General features: G+C 50.1%; 1 protein-coding gene across 1 annotated transcript in view; it reads right to left on the minus strand.

Moving 5' to 3' along the window:
* plxna4 (plexin A4) overlaps positions 1-23,357 on the minus strand; it is a 647,412-nt gene that overhangs the window by 13,200 nt on the left and 610,855 nt on the right. Inside the window, exons 28-29 of the mRNA XM_070897188.1 lie at positions 22,982-23,172; positions 6,521-6,690 (exon numbers count right to left, since the gene is read on the minus strand). Coding sequence (XP_070753289.1) covers positions 6,521-6,690; positions 22,982-23,172 — 361 coding nt within the window. The remainder of the gene's footprint in view (positions 1-6,520; positions 6,691-22,981; positions 23,173-23,357) is intronic.

Raw genomic sequence — 23,357 nt, forward strand, 5'->3', positions numbered from 1 at the left:
GAAAGTACTCCCACGGTGCTGTTAAGGAGGGAGCATGTGCAGTGTGCTCCATCTCCAAGATGCACTACAGCAACTCGCCAAGGCTTCTTTGGCAGAACCTCCCAAACCCGCGACCTCGACCACCTAGAAGGACCAGGGCAGCAGGCGCATGGGAACAGCATCACCTCCAAGTTCCCATTCAAGTCACACACCATCCTGACTTGGAAATATATCGGCCGTTCCTTCATCGTCGCTGGGTCAAAATCCTGGAACTCCCTCCCTAACAGCGCTGTGGGAGAACCTTCACCACACGGACTGCAGCGGTTCAAGAAGACGGCTCACCACCACCTTCTCGAGGGGCAATCAGGGATGGGCAATAAATTCTGGCCTTGCCGATGACGCCCACATCCCAGGAATTAATTTTAAAAATGTACTCTTTCCCCATAGCCCTACAAATTTCTTTCCTCTTCCAGTATTTGTCCAATTCGCTTTTGAAAGTTATTATTTGATTTGCTTGCACCATCCTTTGAGGCAGCGCATTCCAGATCACAACAACTCGTTGTGTAACATTTTTTTTCCTTATGTCGCCTCTGGGTTCTTTTGCCAATTATCTTAAACCTGTGCCCTCTGGTTACCAATCCTTCTGCCACAGGAAACAGTTTCTCCTTATTTACTCTATCAAAATCCTTCAAAATTTTTGAACACCTCTATTAAATCTCCCCTTAACCATCTCTGCTCTGAAGAGAACAACCTCAGCTTCTCCAGTCTCTCCACGTAACTGAAGTCTTTCAGCCCTGGGAGCGTTCTAGTTCATCTTCTCTGCACCCTAAGGCCTTGACAACCTTCCTCAAGTGCGCTGCCCAGAATTGGCCACAATACTCCAGCTGGGGCCTAATCAGTGATTTGCTTGTGTACTCTAAGCCATTAATTTATAAAGCTAAGGATCCCATAACACCTTTTAACACCCTTCTCAACTTGTCCTGCTACCTTCAAAGATTTGTGGATGTACACCCATATTCCCTGTTAGCTGTGCAGCCACGTAGCACTCCAGGTAATCCACGAAGCTGGTTTGCCAGCTTTTCAATACAAAAACCGCACGTGCGTGATATTTTGAATGGTCTCCGCAGTGCCTTAAAGGGGCCACGCAGGGCCAAACAAAATTAGACATTAGTACATTGACGCACACCCCCAAGTCTCTCTGTTCCTGCTCCACCTTTAAAATTGTACCATCGAGTTCATATTGCCTCCCCTCATTCTTTCTCCCAAAATCTCTGGGTTAAATTTCATCTGCCCATTTCACCAGCCTGCCTGTGTCGGTTCTGAAGTCTGTTACTATCTTCCACCCTGTTTATTACATTTCTGAGTTTCGTGTCATCGGCAAACTTTGAAATTATGCCCTGTATACCCGTGTCCAAGTCATTAATATGTCTCAAAAAGAGCAGTGGTCCCAATACCGACCTCTGAGGGACAGCACTGTATACTTCCCTCCAGGCTGAAAAACAGGTGTTCGCCACTGCTTTCTGTCCCAATTCTGGCCAGTTTCACACCCACACAGCCACTACCCCTTGAATCACATGGCCTTCAATTTTGCTAACATGTTAGTTATCTGGTACTTTATCCCTGCCTTTAAACCTAATGACATTGTGATCACTGTTTCCCAAATGCTCCCCCACTGTAACATACTCCACTTGCTCCACCTCATTCCCCAGAACTAGATCCTGCAGAGCTTCCTTTCCCGTTGGGCTGGAAACACACTGAGCTAGAAAGGTCTCTTGAACACATTTCAGGAGTTTCTCCCCCTCTTTGCCCTTTACAATGTTAATATCCGAGTCTAGAATAGAATAATTGAAGTCCTCCATCACCACTACTCATTCAACAATTTGCTCCTCTATCTCCTTCCCACTATTTGGTGGCCCATCTTCTCCACCCAGCAACGTAACAGCTCCTCTATTGTTCCTTAATTCTAACCAAACCGATTCTGTCTTTGACCCGTTAAGTATATCATCCCTTTCGAACGTTGTGACAGGATCTTTGATCAATACTGCCACCCTCCTCCTTTCTTCCGTTCCGTATCTTTCCCGAATATATTGTAGCCGGGAATATTAAATGCCCATTCCTCCTCTTGTTTGAGCCAAGTCTCTGTTATTGCCACACTTGTGCCTGCAGCTCACCAACCTGATTTACCACACTGCGTTCATTTACGCACATGCACTCTAAACCCATCTTAACCTGCCTCGCGTTTTCTCCCCAAGGTTTAGGGGAGCTACTTCTAGAGAGAATCATCCTCTGCTCTGCCTCAACACGTGGTCGTGATGCCCTCCACAGTCGAATTGACCACCAGCATTCACTTTGAGGTCCGGCACAAGAATGGCCGCTTGGACAAGGTAATGAAGGGCTGCCGACACCCACTGAACCGTACCCAGGGAAGGAGCTAGGGCCTTCAGGAGAGGAGAGAAGGAGTGCCACAAATGAGGATGGGGGGGGGGGGTGGAGAAAACATCTTAAAGGGCGTCAGAAGCCCAGACAGACATCCTCTCAGTCCCACTGCCAAAATTCTTCACGCCGTTCTAAGCACAAGAGGACCAATGTGAGGGCAGATATCTGCCCTGTGAAGAGGCTCTCATTTCGCAACCTTTCTGAGCTAAGCCAAGTTTAGTAATGTCACTAAACAATCTTTTAGCGGCTGGTGAAGGAAGGTCCTTCACTGCTTTTACAAGCGCATGTGGGGCACTCTGGGAGGGTGAAGAGCAGAGGTCAAACGCGGATCCATTCTCAGCTCAAACAAGGGCCCAGGAAATGAGAAGGTTTGCTTTGAGCGAGGTGCAGATTTAGGGACAGGTCCTCAAAAAGAAAATGTACTCAACGGAAGCCTTGGAAAATATCACTGCACTGAACGGGCCAACGCCCCCCATTCCAGAATTCTTCAATGCCATCGTCAACGGTTGCAATTTATTTTCTATTAATACCTTGTGGTTTCGCTGCCTATTTATTTTCATGTTTTTGAGCAGCAAACATCTTATAGGAAGGACCAGTTTGAGAAGGGAATGTTTTTCCCCTTCAACCGACGGGAGAAACTGGCACAAACCTAGTCTCCATTCGCAAGCTAATGGGCGGCAGCCCAACCTGGGCACCTTACGTGGGAGCAGATGAGGGAGGGATTGGGTACTCCAGTTCTGCTCGTCACCCACCTCCCCGTCCTTGCTCACAGACACTGACTCCCCACTTTCCCCTATTTCAAATTCTCCCTCTTGTGTCTAAACCCACCCCTATCTCCACAACTTCCTCCTACAACCCTCCACTGACCCCCCAAGCAATGTTCAACCTGTGAGGGCCCTTTAAATCTGAAAGCCATGCATGCGCGTCATGTCTTCTAGCTGCAGCAGTTGGTGAGCGGCTTGCGCGGGACCTCGCGATCGGCCCCACACCTTGGCGGGGGCGAACATTCATAGAATCAGAGAAAAATTACCACACAGGAGGCGGCCATTCGGCCCATTGTGTCTACGCCGGTTGACAAAGAGCTATCCAGCCTAATCCCACTCTCCAGCTTTAGGTCTGTAGCCCTGTAGGTTACGGCACTTCAAGTGCACATCCAAGTACTTTTTGAACGTGATGTGGGTTTCTGTCTCTACCGTCCTTTCAGGCAGTGAGTTCCAGACCCTCACCGCCCTTTGGGAGAAGAAATGTTTCCTCATCTACCCTCTAATCCTTCTACCAACTACTTTAAATCTATGCACCCTGGTTATTTGACTCCTTTGCTAAGGGAAATAGGTCCTTCCTATCCACTCTATCTAGGCCCCTCATAATTTTATACGCCTCAATTAAATCTCCCCTCAGCTACCTCTGTTCCAAAGGAAACAACCCCAGCCTATCCGATCTTTCCTCATAGCTAAAGTTTTCCAGTCCTGGCAACACCCTCGTGAATCTCCTCTGCACCCTCACCAGTGCAATCACGTCCTTCCTGTAATGTGTTGACCAGAGCTGCACGCAGTACTCCAGCTCTGCCCCCAAGCTCTCTGTTGCCCAGACTCTGGCTTTTTATATACTGACCCCTCCTTTTGCCCCTTCATTGGCGGCCAGACCTTCAGCCACCGAGGCCTCACCCTCTGGGATTCCGTGCCCGAGCCCCTCCGCCTCCCCCTCCCTCCTCGAAGACCCTCACCTCTTCAACCAAGCTTTTGATTGCCCCCTTCCCCCCCACCTTTCCAATAGCTCCTCGGGCTCAGCTATAATTCACCTCATGGCTGAATGGCTCACACACACACACAAAGAACGGCCGTGCAGGTGAGGTACCAGGGCGCAGACGGCACCGGGGGAAAACACCCCCCAGAGAGAGGCAACACCTTCAGGAGAAGGGGGAGAAAACCAGAGGGGGGCGGGGGAATTGGTGGGGGAAGCTGCTGATTTTTAAAAAATCATCAATTCTCCGAGTGTCATAGAAACAGCAGATTGCAGTAGTGTGTGTGTTTTTGCCCTTTCTGTTCTGTGATGAATGAAGCAACTTTCACACAATTAAGGACATTAAGCCTTGTAGAAAGTAAGCATCTGCTTTATTTTTTTTATTACTTTTAAATGAGTAGTTAATCTTCCAGCAGTTTAATCAATGAGGGGCGTGAAGCGATAAGGAAGACTCTGCAGTCTGGCCTGACTTGGATGAGCCATTTGTTGTCGTTTTTAACAGACTGTGTAGTCGAGAGGTTTAAAAAATAAAAAGGAATGGAGTTTCTTAGCACTGTAAATAAGGGGAAGGGAACTAGTCCGACTTCTGCGAACCTCATTCATATCTTGACTTGCTTTGGAATAAGTAAACTACAGGGAATTGCATAGAATGTACAACACAGAAACAGGCTATTCAGTCGTTCACTCATTAATTCTGTCTAGATTATTAGTCAAGGCCACTGGATTACTAGCCCAGTAACAGACACGATGGGCTGAATGGCCTCCTTCTATGCCATAAACCTCTATGATTCTATGATAACCACTACACTACCGAACCTGTCCTAACATCTCAATCTTTGGCTGGGTGTCAATTGTTGTCTGATAGTGCTCCTGTGAAATGCCTTGGGGCGTTTTACTACATTAAAGGCGCTATATAAATGATCATCACCAATGAGACCCTTGCTGATGCGATATCCTAACCAGTCAACTCTAATAAATCCATACCTGGACTACCGGAACAGTCACAGAATCCCAACGTCACGTGAATTCTATCCAGTTACACATGCTGGCAAGGCCCAGTCATAGATCATAGAATGGTTACAGTGTGGAAGTAAGCCATTGTGGTTCTTGGCCCTTCTGCCAATGGGAACAGTTTCTCTCTCTCTATCCTGTCTAGACCCCTCATGATTTTGAACACCTCGATCAAATCACCTCTCAATCTCTGCTCCAAGGAGAACAACCCCAGCTTCTCCAATCTGAATTCCCTCATCCCTGGAACCAGTCTCGTAAATCTTTTTCTGCACCTCTTCTAAGGCCTTCACATCCTTCCTAAAGTGCGGTGCCCAGAATTGAACACAATGCTTCAGTTGGGGCCGAACCAGTGTTTTAAGCAGGTTCATCATCATTTCCTCACTTTTGTACTCAACGTTGGCCTAGATTTTGGCGACCGGGTTTTCACCGTGATTTGACCCTCTGCAACGAAAATCCAGTCAGCGGGATCCTTGGTGACCTCTTTGTGACAGCGCTTCCACGTACCGCCGGGGAGAGGAGCGCCCGACTTGCAACAACGCAAATTGCGTTTGCATTACACTTTCGGCTCTCTCGGGAACTGTACGCCACGCGCAGAATACCGACAGGGTCAAACCAGTCGGTGCAGCCCTGCCAGGAGCGGTAAGTATGAAGACCTGCAAAAATGTAAGTTAAAATTTCTATTTTTTAATTATTTTGCAGAGATTTAGTAGGTAAATGTTTTGTGAATATTTTTTTGTTTCCCCCCCCCCCTCCCAAGGCCTCTCTCACAGTGCTACAGGCCTCGGACTAAAGTTCCTGAAACTCGCGGTTTGTTCTGCAAATCTTCGAGCAACACCGATTTTACAGAAAAGGTCGAAAGTTAGGCCTGAAAACGGTAGTGCAGCAAAAACGGTAATTTTGGCATAAAATTACCATCCAAAAATCTAGTCCTATACCTTCATTTATGAAGCCCAGAATCCCATGAGCCTTTATAACTGCTTTCTCAACCTGCCCGGTCATCTTCAACAATTTATGCACACATACCCCCAGAGGTCTCCCTGTTCGTGCACCCCCTTTAGGATTGTACCCGTTAGTTTATATTTCCTCTCATTCTTTCCACCAAAATGCATCACTTCACACTTTTCTGCGCTAAAATTCATCTGCCATGTGTCTGCCCTTTTCACCAACCTTTCTACGTCTTCCTGAAGTCTATCACCCTCCTATTCACTGTTCACTGTCGTTCCAAGTTTTGTGTCATTGGCAAATTTTGAAATTGTGCCCTGTGCACCCCCGTCTCCTTTTTGACCGCTAATCGGCCCCCTCGTTGACTCCCTCTGCTCACCCCGCGCACGGTCCCTTCCCTCTCCGTACTCACCAGTTGCTCTTCCAGGTGTGCCTGACGTGAGGGTCATGGATCTGGTGCTTGTCAGCCTGCTCGTCCAGAAAGTCGAACATGTACTTGATGGCGAGAGGCAATGCACTCCCTCGGTGAGCTGTGCTGAAGATTGTCTCAAAGAGGTCATCCACGAACTTCTGCAGGGTGCCCTGTGAAGAAGTGGAGAGAAGGAAGCTCAGTGGGGGTAAGTAAACACACCGTAGCGTTGTTAGCAGCTAACTACACCAGTGATGATACTGAAAACCGCCAGATTCTAACCGGTGCTTGTCCAGTATTGCAATTCTTTGTTTGGCAATCGAGCCAAAGGTGGGCAGAGGAAACGTTTCAAGGACACCCTCAAAGCCTCCCTGATAAAGTGCAACATCCGCACTGACACCTGGGAGTTCTTGGCCAAAGACCGCCCTAAGTGGAGGAAGTGCATCCGGGAGGGCGCTGAGCACCTCGAGTCTCGTCACCGAGAGCATGCAGAAAGCAAGCACAGGCAGCGGAAAGAGCGTGCGGCAAACCTGTCCCACCCTCCCTTACCCTCAACGACTATCTGTCCCACCTGTGACAGGGACTGTGGTTCTCATATTGGACTGTTCAGCCACCTAAGGACTCATTTTTAGAATGGAAGCAAGTCTTCCTCGATTCCAAGGGACTGCCTATGTTAATGAATTCTTTAAGGAGCATAGGAACAGGAGGAGGCCATTTAGACCCTTAAACCTGTCCGGCCGGGGGGGGCTCCGGGATGACTTGCCAAAGGGACTCGAGGACGTGGGGCCGGCCGGGGGACTCCGGGGCCGGCGCTGAACTGGCTAAAGGGATCGAGGCGTGGCGTCGTCTCATACTCCCAAACAACTTTTGATCAATTTTTTAGACTTTTGGCCAACTTTTAAACTTATTAAACAATTTGGGAGAACTTTTAAAACTTACATTTTAGACTCTCAACCGAAATACTTTTAAACATTTATTATTATCTTACATCTTTGACTTTTAACAGCTGCTAGAAACTTTTTAAATTGGGGAAACTTTGATAATCTATTATTGATTTACATCTTAGATTTTTAACAACTCTTAGAAACTTCTTGAAATGTTTTAACAACTCTTAGAAACTTTTGAAATAAATTGGGAACCTTTATCAACTTTTAATCTTTTAAAATAACTTTGGAAGTCACCTTCCTAATGCCTGCCCCCCAACCTAGCCTCGGGCTATCTACCATCAATGGCGCTACCCGGCGCTGAGCTTGCGGCCAACACTTCGTCATAGACAATTAGCCTTATCGAGTGGTGCCTGGATTCCAGTTGTCTTGGATCCCCTTGCCACTGGACCAAGACCTTGCTCAGCTAAGCCCGTGCCGGTGTGCAGCGGCCACCCCACGTTAAAAGAACTCACGCACAGGCATCTTCCACTCCGTCAGTATGAAGTTCGGGACCTGGAACGTCAGGACCCTCATGGGCAATCCCAACAGCAACAGGCCAGAACACCGCACCGCCATAGTTGCCCGGGAACTCAGACGTTTTGACATTGACATCGCCGCCCTAAGCGAGACCCGGCGGGCAGGGGAAGGCCAGTTGATGGAACATGGTGGAGGTTACACCTTCTTCTGGAAAGGAAAACCAGAGGCAGAACACCGCCTTCATGGAGTCGGCTTTGCCGTCAAGAATGAGCTGGTTGACCGCCTCAAAGACTCTCCCTGTGGGGTCAACGAACACCTCATGACTCTCCATATCACCCTATCTCAGAACCAATGTGTCACAGTCATCAGTGCATACGCCCGCACACTCGATGTAACGGATGAGGCTAATAGAGGATTTTTATTCCAACCTCGAGACATCCTTGTCCCGTGTCCCCACCGGCAACAAATTGATCCTCCTGGGTGAATTTAATGCCAGGGTTGGCAAAGACACAGCCCTCTGGGGAGGCGTGATTGGCAGAGAGGGGGTAGAGAAAGCCAATTCCAGCGGTACCCTACTCCTGACAAAATGTCTAGACCATGAACTCCTCATCACCAACACCCTGTTCCACCAGAGGGACAAATACAAGGCATCGTGGCAACATCCTCGCTCCAAACACTGGCACCTGCTTGACTATGTCATCGTCCGAGCCAGGGATCGCAAGGATGTGCGCACCACCCGCGCCATGACAGAAGCTGACGACTGCTGAACAGACCACCTCCTAATCCGATCCATCATCAACATTAACATAGCCCCAAAGCAGAGGGGACAGCAGAAGCAGTTCCACAAAAAAGTTAATGCCGGGGCACTTAGAGACCCAGTTAAGAGAGCCCTATACAGCCAGCGCCTCACAGCCAATTTGGCGTGCCTTGATGACCGAGATGCTGAATCCCCATAGCGCTTGGTCTGCCCTCCAGGCCCCTATAACCAGTGCCTGTGAAGAGACACTTAGTCACTCAACCAGAAAACATCAGGACTAGTTTGATGAAAATGATCAGGAGATCGAAGAACTAATAGATCGCAAGCGCAAAAAATTTCTGAGCCTCAAGCAACAGCCCAACTCGGGAGCTGCAAAACAACATTACAGACGGCTCAAGGCTCAGGTCCAACAAAAAACTCGGGACCTAAAGAACAGGTGGTGAATGGAGAAAGCACAGGAGATACAACAACTGGCCGACAGCCACGATATGCGAGGATTCTTCAGTGAAGTCAAGGACACCTATGGTCCAAACTCCCAAGGCCCCACCCCACACCTGGCCAAGAACGGGGAAACACTCATCAAGGACACCGAGGCTGTCAGTGCCCGATGGAAGGAGCACTTTGAAGATCTCCTCAATCAAGACTCTGCCTTTGACTCGAGTGTTCTCGATTCCATTCCGCAGCATGCGACCCACCATCAACTCAGTGAAACTCCAACATTGCACGAGGTGGGCAAAGCCATAAAACAGCTGAAGAATAACAAGGCTACGGGTGCGGATGGAATCCCTGCTGAGGCGTTAAAATATGGCGGAGAGGCGCTGCTGGCGCGGATACATGACCTCATCTCTCTCATCTGGAGGAGAGCATGCTGGGAGATCACAGAGATGCAGCGATTGTGACCATTTTTTAAAAAGGGGGACAAGTCCGTCTGCGGCAACTACAGAGGAATCTCCCTGCTTTCAGCCACTGGGAAAGTTGTCGCTCGAGTTCTCCTCAGTCGTCTTCTCCCTGTGGCCGAGGAGCTCCTCCCGGAATCACAATGCGGATTTCGTCCCCTCCAGGGCACAACAGACATGATCTTTGCAGCGCGCCAGTTGCAGGAAAAATGCAGGGAGCAGCGCCAGCCCTTATACATGGCCTTCTTCGATCTTACAAAGGCCTTTGACACTGTCAACCGTGAGGGTCTATGGAGCGTCCTCCTCCGTTTCGGATGCCCCCAAAAGTTTGTCAATATCCTTCGCCTGCTTCACGATGACATGCAGGCCGTGATCCTTACCAACGGATCCATTACAGACCCAATCCACGTCCGGACCGGAGTCAAACAGGGCTGCGTCATCGCCCCAACCTTCTTCTCAATCTTTCTCATCGCCATGCTCCACCTCACAGTCAACAAGCTCCCTGCTGGAGTGGAACTAAAGTACAGAACCAGTGGGAAGCTGTTTAACCTACCCTGCCTCCAGGCCAGGACCAAGATCACCCCAACCTCTGTCATTGAGCTGCAGTATGCAGACGACGCCTGCGTCTGTGCACATTCAGAGGCTGAACTCCAGGGTATAGTCAACGTATTCACTGAGGCATATGAAAGCATGGGCCTTACGCTTAACATCCGTAAGACAAAGGTCCTCCACCAGCCTGTCACTGCCACACAGCACTGCCCTCCAATCATCAAGATCCACGGTGCGGCCCTGGTCAACGTGGACCATTTCCCATACCTCGGGCGCCTCTTAACAAAGGCAGACATTGATACGGAGATTCAGTATCGCCTCCAGTGCGTCAGCGCAGCCTTTGGCCGGCTGAGGAAAAGAGTGTTTGAAGACCAGGCCCTCAAATCTACCACTAAACTCATGGTCTTTAGGGCTGTAGTAATACCCGCCCTCCTGTATGGGTCTGAGGCATGGACGATGTACAGAAGGCATCTCAAGTCGCTGGAGACATATCACCAACGATGGCTCCGCAAGATCCTGCAATTTCACCATCAAGGCCTGGCTTTAATTTTTAGACTTTGTCCCCCTAATCCTAGACTCCCCGACCAGCAGAAAGATGGTTAAGATGGGAGCACTGACACACAAGTGCCAAACACTCTATGCTTTAAATCTGTATTGTTTAAAAAAATAAAATTTCAGCCTCAAAGTCCGCAGCCCCTTCCAAGTCACCCTGCCAGTTCTCTGGCGCGAGTGTGCCAGAATGTGGGAAAAGTGGGCCAGGTACCGAGATAAACATGGTCGCAGGTTTTGTAAGGGTTGGAGATTCCGCCCGCCGCCCAAGATGACCTGCAGAGACTCCCAATGCGGGAGTGCCCTCCTCCCCAACCCGTCAATGGCCAGACGCGGCAGCAGCACCGTAGATGTCTGCCGTGGCTGAGTGGGTAGCCCTCTCGCCTTTGAGTCAGAAGGTTCTGGGTTCAAATCCCGCTCCCGAGACGCGAGCACATAATCCAGGCTGATGTTCCCCAGTGCAGCGCTGAGGCGCTGTCTTTCGGATGAGACGTTAAACTGAGGCCCCCCCCCATCTGCCCTCGCAGGTGGACATAAAAGATCCCATGGCACTATTTCGAAGAAGAGCAGGGGAGTTATCCCTGGTGTCCTGGCCAATATTTCTCCCTTAACCAGCATCATTAAAAATAGGATTTACTAGTCATTCTCATATTGCTGTTTGTGGGAACTTGTGCAAATCGCCTGCCGCGTTTCCCCACATTGCAACAGTGATTGCTCTTCAAAAGATACTTCATTGGCTGTAAAGCGCTTTGGGACATCCTGATGGTGTGAAAGGCGCTATATAAATGCAAGTTCTTTCTTCCTTCCAAAAAGAGTTTTACTCTGCGTTTAGCCCCTGCCAAAACTGACAAGAGGAGCGAGTGCTTGATGCTGACGCTGGGTGCCCGAAATGTAAAAGTAAGCTAATTCCCTTGAACAAGATTTCGCCCTCAAATTGGTTTAACTCATTAAATATTAATTCTTTGGAGAGAGGAAAAAAGGGCAGCCTTTCCGAGTAGGCCTCTAGCGCTCACAAAGCGACCGGTTCACGACGCACAAGTTCACAATGGGGGTTAACCGTCAAGTCGAGGTGAGCGCCTGGAGTGCTGATAAAGATGAATAGCGTGACTGCTCAAAGGCAGCAAATTCTCATTGTGCTCAGACACCGTGGAAGAATTATGTTAGCTGACAATCATAATATTTCTAGCCTGTCTGGGACTCCTGACAGCTTATCTTGGCATACAACAGGAAGGGAGAGAGGAAAGGGGGGGGGGGGGGGGCGTTGGGGAGGAGGGGGGAGGGGGGGGGGGAAGTACTCTCTCTACCTAGCAGCTGCTATATTAATGAAACTCTGACAGGCTTCATCTGTTCGACAGGCCTCAAGCATTGCCTCAGATTTATTTTGAAAGAAAAATGTTATGCCAGCTACGAAAATGAGGTGACGTTTGCTTACAAATTTCAGGACATTAAACATGTCAAGAGGAATCAATTCTGCGTAAAAAATTGCTACTTCTAAACGACACTGATGGGCCCAATGTATAAGTTACCTAAATAAAGAACAAGTCATTCTTAGTTACTGGGGGCAAAAGGCCAAACAGGGTAAATGAATATACGTGTCAGGCAAAGATCTTTCCCAGCCTAAGGATTTCTGTACTTGAGGTGGATATACGAAGAAGGGTATAGAATAGAATAGAATCGTAGAAATTTACAGCACGGAAGGAGGCCATTTCGGCCCATCGTGTCCGCGCCGGCCGACAAGGAGCTATCCAGCCTAATCCCACTTTCCAGCTCCTGGTCTGTAGCCCTGTAGGCTGCGGCACTTCAAGTGCACATCCATGCACTCTTCAAATGTGATGAGGGTTTCTGCCTCGTGTGTCTGCTTGATTGCTGAATACTCACCCAGTATACCTACATTAAAATATATAATATGCGTAGAAATGTACTCCTTTCTGGTTGAGAAGAAACTTTGAACGTTCCCCTGCGACAGAGATCCACCATGTTGAGTGCCTTTCCCTCCAACTTGCTCCCTGACGGCTAAGAGTGGCTCCACTGATTTTCACAAGGGCTGGCCTGGGGGCCTATCCTGAACTGACTACATTAAGGGCGCTATATAAATGTAAGTTGTTTTTGTTGGTGGTCCTATTATTGGGCCCAAATCCACAATCGCGTGACCTATAGAGGCGAGGAGTGCGGTCAACCGAACCAAACTGACATAAAAGTCTATAAAGAAACAATTGCCTGGGGCCAGCACCTAATCCCACACTCCTGTTCCCTTATCATCATCACCTCCATCGGCGGTCCCTCGAACAAGGATGACTTGCTTCCACATGAGTTCACAGATGTTTCAATGAAGGGCCCGAAGTTCCAGTCCTGAACTCCAGTTGAAGGGTGGAAGATGCCTGTGCGTGGATTTTTTTAACGTGGGGTGACCATTGCACACCAGCCACCACACGGGCTCGACAGAGCGAGGTCTTTGTCCAGTGGCAAGGGTTAACCAGGACAACTGGAGACCTGCTCTGCTGAATCCTGAATTTCAAGTCTGCTACCTTTGTGATCGCGAAGCTGCATTGTACTGGGAGTCGGAGGCACAGTGGGCAAAAAATAGATCAAGAGGATTTACATGGGTGGTCTAAGTTAATGGCTTTATATGGGCAATTAAACTAATGCCCCAATCATAGACATAATTGCTGTAATCAGGGAGGGTCCTTCAACTCTATTAATAGGATCATGCGATTGGTTGCCTGTTCACTGACCCCGAGCGAATACATTGAGGTGGGTCTGTGCTCGGGATTAGCTGGCAGTTTTTAACCTAGCAATACTCCCGCTACTAAACGGGCTTGATATGTGAATCCTGCTTAATGCAGAGTTTATTTTCAAGCAACCAACGTTGCTGCTTGCACCAGGATTCTCCAGAAACTGCCGTGAAAAATAGCCCATTTGGAAATCTGCGCACCACAGTCCGTTTAATCAGAAACCGTTAGTCATCATCATCATAGGCGGTCCCTCGAACGAGGATGACCGTTGCACATCAGCCACCACATGGGCTTGACCGAGCTCGACCTTTATTCAGTGGCAAGGGTAAACCAGGACGACCGGAGACCAGCTCTGCTGCCCCCGGGCCCTCGGCTCTTCTGGGCCCCGCACCCTCATTCGCCGCAGCTCCGCCACGATCTCTTGCCGCTCTTCTTCCGCCACAAACATTCGCCGCACCTCCGCCACGATCTCTCACCGCTCCTCTGCCTCGATCATTCGCCGCACCTCAGCCACGATCTCTCGCCGCTCATCCGCCCTGACCTTCCCGCTCCTCCGCTGTGCCTGGGCCCCGCCGATGTTCCTGCCCACGCTCTAACCGACGACCTGGGCCTTGATGACGTCACCCAGTCGCCCACCTCGAAGTCGGCGCACACTTGGGACAACGTGCGCTCCAGCTCTTTATACTCCCGACCTGCAGTGGTGACCTCTCAAGTGTAAAACAGGCACAGCAGCGAGATGTGGCCGGAAGCCACGGTTTGTCTCGCCACCCCGCCGCGGGGCTGCAGTCCTCACTGGGGCAGTAGCGCTGCACCGTGAATGGGGCTACGGCCGAGGGTGCCAATAATCACCAAAACAGGTGGGAGGGTTTCACCACCACATGCAGCTCCATGCTTGCTGGCATTGGAGGCTGAGGTCATGAACTTTTATGGTCACCTACACAGGCTGCGATTTTCTCTTGCTATTCTTTGTCTTATTCTATTTCTTTCTTACTTTCTCTCTCTTTATCTAACCATCTGTTTCCCCCCTTCTTTCTGCCTCTCTCTGCATTCCCCTCCCTTGATGTTTGTGTCTCTCTGTATCGCTCACCATCTCCTTTCTGTATCTGGTTACCTCCATCTCGCTACATATCTCCTTCTCTCTCACTCTGTGCCCGACTTCCATTCTTTTAATTGATTCTTTTTCTAATATAATCCATTCTACCTATTCTAGCCCTTGTTCGACCAATTTCTGTCTGTGACTGTGAGTGTATGTTAGTTTGAGTATGCATGTGTGTGTGACTGTGTCTATGTGAGTGTGAATGTATGATTGAGTGTGCTTGTGTGTGTTTGAGTGTAAGTGTGATTGGGCGTGAGTGTGTGTGTGTGTGTGTGTGTGTGTGTGTGTTGAGCGTCCTGTGCATGCTTGTGTGTGTACGTGAGTAAGTGAATATGCATCGAAGTGTGCATGCGCATGTGTGAGTATATGAGTGATTCAGTGATTGTGCGTGAGCGAGTGCGTGAATGTGCGTGAGTGAGTGAGTGAGTGTTTTTGAGTGTGTGAGTGTGAATGCGAGTGTGTGTGAGTGTGAATGCGAGTGTGTGTGTGTGTGTGTGTGTGTGTGTGTGTGTGTGTGTGTGTGTGAGAGAGAGTGCAAGTGTGTAAGAGAGAGAGAGTGTGAGTGTGCGAGTTTTCGTGTGTGTGTGTGAATGTGCAGCATCGAAGTATTGACCACGCCCGATCAGCTCCGTTGGGTGGGCCACATTGTCCGCATGCCCGACACGAGACTCCCAAAGCAAGCGCTCTACTCAGAACTCCTACACAGCAAACGAGCCCCAGATGGGCAGAGGAAATGATTCCTTGAAGAAGTTCAACATCCCCACCGACACCTGGGAATCACTGGCGCAAGATCGCTCAAAATGGAAGAGAATAATCCGTGAGGGCGTTGAACACTTCGCGTCTCTTCACCGGGAGCAAGCGGAGGTCAAGCGCATATGGCAGAAGGAGCTCATGACAACCCAAGCACTTCAATCAACATACTTTCAACCACTGTCTGTCCAACCTGCGACAGAGATTGTATTTCCCGCTTCGGATTTATCAGTCATCTGAGAACTCATTTTTAATGTGGAAGCAAGTCATCCTCATCTCCGAGGGACTGCCTATGATGATGATGATGAATGTGCAGATATCGATCTCCCATTAAAGAATCATCTTCTCCTCCTTAGGCGGTCCCCTGTATCGAGGATAACTTGCTTCCACACCAAAAAGGGATGAGTTCACAGGTGTTTCAATGAAGGACCTAATATTCCAGGTCCCGAGCTACACGTTGAAGGGTGGAAGATGCCTGTGCTTGGATTCTTTTAAGGTGTGGTGGCCGTTGCACACCAGCCACCACACGGGCTTGACAGAGCTAGGTCTTGGTCCAGTGGCAAGGATTAACCAAGACGACTGGAGACCTGCTCTGCTGCACGGACCTAGTGCGCACACGTATCGCAGTGTGGGCTGGGCCCGTGCTGCCCCTGGGCCCTCGCCTCTCCTGGGCCCAGATCCCATCATTCTACAATCTCTTGCCGCTCCTTCTCCCCGACATTACTGCCTGTTGACATTCACTGTCTGGGCTCAAGCATAATGAATGGCAATGTGGAAGTGGTATCGGGTTAGCCTGCTCCTGCGGTATTGTATTCCAGGAGGATTCAGTGCCTTGGGGGCTGGATTTCAGAAAATGGTATTAAAGGATATTTTTCTATCATTCATTGCCCTCGAGATAGCAAGCAGGGAACCCGTTGCCCATCCTCTGCCGATTCAACCATGAGACGACAGGAGTGGTCACCCCTCCCCTCATGGCAAGGTGCCTGGCACTTGGCTTCCCGCCTCCTCACACAATGGCACAGCCGCGACCAGGCCCCGAGCACCCGGTCAAAGGCAGGGGTACAGCCGACTCTCAGCATCCCACGGTGCCGTGTTCAGCACACTGCAGCATTCCCGCAGAGATTCCCATTGAAATGGCACAGAATACAAGAGTAGGGAGCTTATGCTAGAACTGTATCCCCAGCATCGAAGCACTTGACCACACTCGACCAGCTCCGTTGGGCGGGCCACATTGTTCGCATGCCCGACATGAGACTCCCAAAGCAAGCGCTCTACTCGGAACTCCTACACGGCAAGCGAGCCCCAGGTGGGCAGAGGAAACGTTTCAGGCACACCCTCAGAGCCTCCCTGATAAAGTGCAACATCCCCATCGACACCTGGGAGTCCCTGGCCCAAGACTGCCCAAAGTGGAGGAAGAGCATCCGGGAGGGCGCTGAGCACCTCGAGTCTCATCGCCGAGAGCATGCAGAAATCAAGCGCAGGCAGCGGAAGGAGCGTGCAGCAAACCAGACTCCCCACCCACCCTTTCCCTCAACGGCTGTCTGTCCCACCTGTGACAGGGACTGTAATTCCCGTATTGGACTGTTCAGTCACCTGAGAACTCACTCTTAGAGTGGAAGCAAGTCTTCCTCGATTTCAAGGGACTGCCTATGATGATGATGTATAAAACACTAGTCAGGCCACAGCCAGAGTACTGTGTGCAGTTCTGGTCACCACATTACAGGAAAGATGTGATTGCACTAGAGAGGGTGTAGAGATTTATGAGGATGTTGCCTGGACTGGATAATATTAGCTATGGGGAAACATTTGATAAGCTTGTGGCTGTTTTCTTTGGGACAGAGGAGGCCGAGGAGAGACCTTATTGAGGTGTATAAAATTATGAGGGGCCTCGATAGAGTGGATAGGATGAACCTATTTCCCTTAGCAGTTGGGTTAATAACCAGAAGGCATAGATTTAAAGTAATGGGTTGGAGGTTTAAAGGGAATTTGAGGGGAAATGTTTTCACCCAGAGGGTTATGGGGGTCTGGAACTCACTGCCTGAAAGGGTGGTAGAGGCAGAAACCCTCACCGCATTTAAAAAATATCTGGATGTGCACTTCAGGTGCCGTAACCTACAGGACTACAGACCAAGAGCTGGAACATGGGATTAGGATGGAAAGCTCTTTTTGCCGGCACAGACACGATGGGCTGAAATGGCCTCTTTCCGTGCTGTAAATTCCTATGGGCTGGAACTTGCAATGGCTTACTGCCCGGTTTCTGGGCGGTATTGGCCATTGTGGGCGGTAATCAGGAAAGTGAGAAATTCCTTACCTGACTTACGCCGGCGGTTTCGAGGTACCGCTGGGGAGTGCACCATCTTCAGATCGCCCTGGGGCGATATCTGGCTCAGCGGTGACCCGTAGCTGAATTCTTAAAAACCGCCCACGAGCATCAGCGAAGCTGAGCGACAGGTGAGTAGCTCTCCAAGTAAAAGGTTAGTGATTGGTTTTTTACTAATTTTTTTTTTTTTAAACTGTTGCGGTTATTTAGTTTAAAAGTGTCTTGGGAATGTTTTTTGATTTTTTTTTTTTAGGTGATATTTTTTGAATAATTATTTTTATTGTTTTTCGACTGTTAGACCCAACCCGCAGCCTCAATAAATTTTTATTGATTTTTTAAAAATTTTATCGCCCATTTGCTTAGCAACCGCCCAATGGACCCTAAATTGCACTTTTTCGCCCAGAATGGGGGTGCAACACCCATGTTTATCGCTCGGCAGATTTTTTTATTTTTTGGGGGGGAAGTTTTCGCCGGAGATAATCTTCCCGGTCTTAGCGGCCTTTTGGGCGGCGATCGGGCGCTGGTGGGCTGATAGGGAATTCTAGCTCTATGATTCTATAATTTCCTCCATGCGCTATTCGCGACGTGTGATGGGAATTATGCTGCAAATGGCGAACAGAAAGAATCGTCACTTCTTCATTTAACTTGCAAGTAAAATAGGTTGAGCACCACAAAAAATCAACTGGACAGATCTCTGGCACACAAGGTTGGAGTTGATTCCTCCCAAGTTCGAATCGCGACACTTCATTTAACACAAGGTATTTAACACACCTGGCTTTCTACTTGACAAGATGAACGTGCATCAACTCCACCCTCTCCACACAGTTAAAAAATCTTTAATCTGCAGATGGGAATAGTTTATCAGATGTCCTGCCGAGCACACATTTAAAATAGGGGCTGTTCCGAGTGTCATTTAAATGTGGCATGAGAAGGATTTCAAATTTGCTTTGGAAGATGCCTGTTTACAGATTTAATTCCCAGGCTCACTTTTTATTGGACGGAGGTTGCAGAAAAATGCTGAGTATTAACGTTTGCTGCTTGAAACCTGGGTAGTTTCCCACAGACAAAAAAAGGAAAGGAATGTTTGCTTCTTTTCCATGAACCGAAGAGGTTTAAAGCATAAATAAAAACAGAAAATGCTGGTATATGACGAAAGATCATCGACCGGAACCGTTAACTCTGTTCCTCTCTCCACAGATGCTGCCTGACCCGCTGAGTATTTCCAGCATTTTCTGATTTAATTTCAGATTCCAGTCTCCGCAGTATTTTGCTTCTGTACGAGGTTTGGAGCATGTTCAGTCCATCGTGCCTGTGCTAGCTCTTTGCTGCACCGATCCAAAACTAATCCCACTGCCTTGCTCTCTCCTCACGACCCTGCGCCTTCCCCTGCTTCGAATATCGATTCCGTTTTCCTTTATAAGGCAAAACTTGTCTTTCCGTGACAGGTTACATTGATGACTCCTCGCCATTGATGCCCCACCCTGAGGAATTAGTCTCTCTCTATTCACCCTATCAATACACTTCATCTTTAAAAAAACCTGGATTCAATTGCCTGTAACGGTTTCTTTTCTCTTGTCATTGTTTCTCTTTCTGCTTGTTTTCCATTTATTCTGTCTTTCTCTCATACTCTCACGGTGGTAAATAAGGCTGGTCAGATGCCAGAACATGGGGGGAAGGCCTGGGTTATGTGGGGAGGATGGATAGAGTGCACAGGGCTGAGGTATGGGGAGCGGGGATAGGGCTGAGGTATGGGGAGAGGGGATAGAGCTGAGGTATGGGGAGCGGGGATAGGGCTGAGGTATGGGGAGAGGGGATAGAGCTTGGTATGGGGAGCGGGGATAGGGCTGAGGTATGGGGAGCGGGGATAGGGCTGAGGTATGGGGAGAGGGGATAGAGCTGAGGTATGGGGAGCGGGGATAGGGCTGAGGTATGGGGAGAGGGGATAGAGCTGAGGTATGGGGAGAGGGGATAGAGCTGAGGTATGGGGAGAGGGGATAGAGCTGAGGTATGGGGAGAGGGGATAGAGCTTGGTATGGGGAGCGGGGATAGGGCTGAGGTATGGGGAGCGGGGATAGAGCTTGGTATGGGGAGCGGGGATAGGGCTGAGGTATGGGGAGGGGATAGGGCTGAGGTATGGGGAGAGGGGATAGAGCTGAGGTATGGGGAGCGGGGATAGGGCTGAGGTATGGGGAGAGGGGATAGAGCTGAGGTATGGGGAGAGGGGATAGAGCTGAGGTATGGGGAGAGGGGATAGAGCTGAGGTATGGGGAGAGGGGATAGAGCTTGGTATGGGGAGCGGGGATAGGGCTGAGGTATGGGGAGCGGGGATAGGGCTGAGGTATGGGGAGCGGGGATAGGGCTGAGGTATGGGGAGAGGGGATAGAGCTGAGGTATGGGGAGCGGGGATAGAGCTGAGGTATGGGGAGAGGGGATAGAGCTGAGGTATGGGGAGAGGGGATAGAGCTGAGGTATGGGGAGAGGGGATAGAGCTGAGGTATGGGGAGAGGGGATAGAGCTCAGGTATGGGGAGTGGGGATAGGGCTGAGGTATGGGGAGAGGGGATAGAGCTGAGGTATGGGGAGAGGGGATAGGGCTGAGGTATGGGGAGAGGGGATAGAGCTGAGGTATGGGGAGAGGGGATAGAGCTGAGGTATGGGGAGAGGGGATAGAGCTGAGGTATGGGGAGAGGGGATAGAGCTGAGGTATGGGGAGAGGGGATAGAGCTGAGGTATGGGGAGAGGGGATAGAGCTGAGGTATGGGGAGAGGGGATAGAGCTGAGGTATGGGGAGAGGGGATAGAGCTCAGGTATGGGGAGTGGGGATAGGGCTGAGGTATGGGGAGAGGGGATAGAGCTGAGGTATGGGGAGAGGGGATAGGGCTGAGGTATGGGGAGAGGGGATAGAGCTGAGGTATGGGGAGTGGGGATAGAGCTGAGGTATGGGGAGCGGGGATAGGGCTGAGGTATGGGGAGAGGGGATAGGGCTGAGGTATGGGGAGAGGGGATAGAGCTCAGGTATGGGGAGTGGGGATAGGGCTGAGGAATGGGGAGAGGGGATAGAGCTGAGGTATGGGGAGAGGGGATAGGGCTGAGGTATGGGGAGAGGGGATGGGGTGAGGTTTGGGGAGAGGGGATAGAGCTGAGGTATGGGGAGAGGGGATAGGGCTGAGGTATGGGGAGCGGGGATAGAGCTGAGGTATGGGGAGAGGGGATAGAGCTGAGGTATGGGGAGTGGGGATAGGGCTGAGGTATGGGGAGAGGGGATAGGGCTGAGGTATGGGGAGTGGGGATAGGGCTGAGGTATGGGGAGCGGGGATAGGGCTGAGGTATGGGGAGTGGGGATAGGGCTGAGGTATGGGGAGCGGGGATAGGGCTGAGGTATGGGGAGTGGGGATAGGGCTGAGGTATGGGGAGCGGGGATAGGGCTGAGGTATGGGGAGCAGGGATAGAGCTGAGGTATGGGGAGAGGGGATAGGGCTGAGGTATGGGGAGCGGGGATAGGGCTGAGGTATGGGGAGCGGGGATAAAGCTGAGGTATGGGGAGGGGATAGGGCTGAGGTATGGGGAGAGGGGATAGAGCTGAGGTATGGGGAGAGGGGATAGGGCTGAGGTATGGGGAGAGGGGATGGGGTGAGGTTTGGGGAGAGGGGATAGAGCTGAGGTATGGGGAGAGGGGATAGGGCTGAGGTATGGGGAGCGGGGATAAAGCTGAGGTATGGGGAGGGGATAGGGCTGAGGTCTGGAATGGAGTAGACCAATGTTCCCCCTCATTTTACTTAAGGGTGCGGGGCTGCGTGGCCCATTCACAGTTTCACGCACTGAAAAATGTCCCGGTGTAATGTATGCATCTGTGAGTACGCTCACAGGTTTGTAGAGCTGTTACATTATGAGTGGCGTAGCCAGTCACATGATGTTCACAAGATTCAATAAAACCCCAGCCAGTTGGGTCTGGGTCATCCACGATGAGGTGTGCAGTTGTGAGCCCAGTGGATGAACTGGTAATGTGTAGTGTGATTATTAAACCTTTGTTAATAAACCAACTAGTTCTTAATAGCGATGTGTTGCTATAAATTCTTAAGCAAAGAACCCATGAAGCAAATACATCACACCCCGCACGACAAACAGTTGCAGGGCCATGCAGTGTACAGGGAACGTTGGAGTATACATGTCTGGGATGTGTGGGAGGAGGGAGCAAGCAGAGCTGACGTCTAGGAAAATGGGAAGGAGATAGCTCTGGGAGGAAGCAGACCATCCCAGACTAACTTTAACTCCTCAGGGTCAACGAGAGCCAAATCAGGAAAGGACTGGGAGGAAACTGGGACTGCTGTCAGAGGGGAATGGAGGGAGTGATGAGGTCCAGAGCCAGGGACACTGTCAGCTGGGAAGGAGCAGTGAAATCTGGGAGCTGGTATAGCTGCGGGGAGACCAGGACTTGGGGCTGGGACTGAAATGGACAGAGCCATGGGCGAGATGGAGGGAGCCAGGTCCAGAAGTGGAGGTGAAATGTAGGTCAGCCTGATGGCTTGGAGGGAACCGCGAGGTCAAAGACTGAAGGCGGGGTTGAACTAGAGGGAGCCATGTGGCTGAGCAGGGCTGGAATGGTGGCTGGGCAAGGCTGAGATGGCAGGAGGAGAACATCAGGCAGCAGGCAAGGTACCACATTGAACGGCTAACTAAATCCTGCATTTGATTGGTTGCTGCAAAGCATGGACCAATGGGGTCCCGCAAAAAGGGATGGACAAGCAGAGAAGGTGGTCTGCAGAGAGGCACTGACTTTTAAATGATATCGATAGATTCTTTCCTTTTTCTTTCTGGCAGAGAGATGATAACATTAACGCCATTGATACTTGAACCACCAGACTCGGGCAGCAAGCTGTGCCACCTGGACACTTCTCCAGCCCATGCTGATGGGTTGGATGTCTCTCCATGGAGTGGGTGAGAAATGAGTTTGCTGGGAGCGTGATTTTGTAAACTCATCAACACCTTGCATTTATATAGCGCCTTTAATGTAGTAAAACGTTCCAAGGCGCTTCACAGGAGTGTAATCAGACAAAATTTGACACTGAGCCACAAAAGAAGGTATTAGGACAGCTGTTTGGTCAAAGAGGGGTTTTAAGGAGTATATTAAAAGGAGGAGAGCGAAGCAGAGAGGTTTAGGGAGGGAATACCAGAGTTTAGGGCCTAAACAACTGAAGGCACGGCCACCAATGGTGGAGCGATGTCTCTTTTACAGTACCCCCTCCAGCCACATGAGATGTGGCTTCCAGCAAGAGTTCTCCAACTGGAATAGAAGGGTAAACCTTGCGAGGCAAAGCTCACAGCGAGGAGCCTACCTCGGCAGAAGCTTGGATCGATCAATCAGGTCAGCACATCCAATTCACGCCCCTCCCAGTTTTCCAGTGGTCAATGTTACCTTTGTAGCAAGTAGCCGGGTCAGGTAGATCTCCGACACCATCTTGCTGCCCCGATCACCCTCTTTTTGGTCTCCGTGTTCATGGTTCTTGACCAGGTGCCAGACCTTGACCCCGGTTTCCAGGTCAGGAGTGATCATGGGAGTGCGGGAGCGCAGGCTGTCAGGACTGCCCGTATACCGGATCATGGTTTCTGGAAGAAAGAAAATCGACTTGCATTTATATAGCGTCTTTCATGACCTCAGGAAGTTTGAGGACTTTTACTTGGCAACAACAACAACTTGTAATTATGTAGCGCCTTTAAAGTAGTGAAATGTCCCAAGGTGCTTCACAGGAGTATTATGAGATAAATATTTGACACCAAGCCCCATAAGTAGA

This window comes from Pristiophorus japonicus, chromosome 13 (genome assembly GCF_044704955.1).
Source record: "Pristiophorus japonicus isolate sPriJap1 chromosome 13, sPriJap1.hap1, whole genome shotgun sequence".
NCBI lineage: Eukaryota > Metazoa > Chordata > Chondrichthyes > Pristiophoridae > Pristiophorus > Pristiophorus japonicus.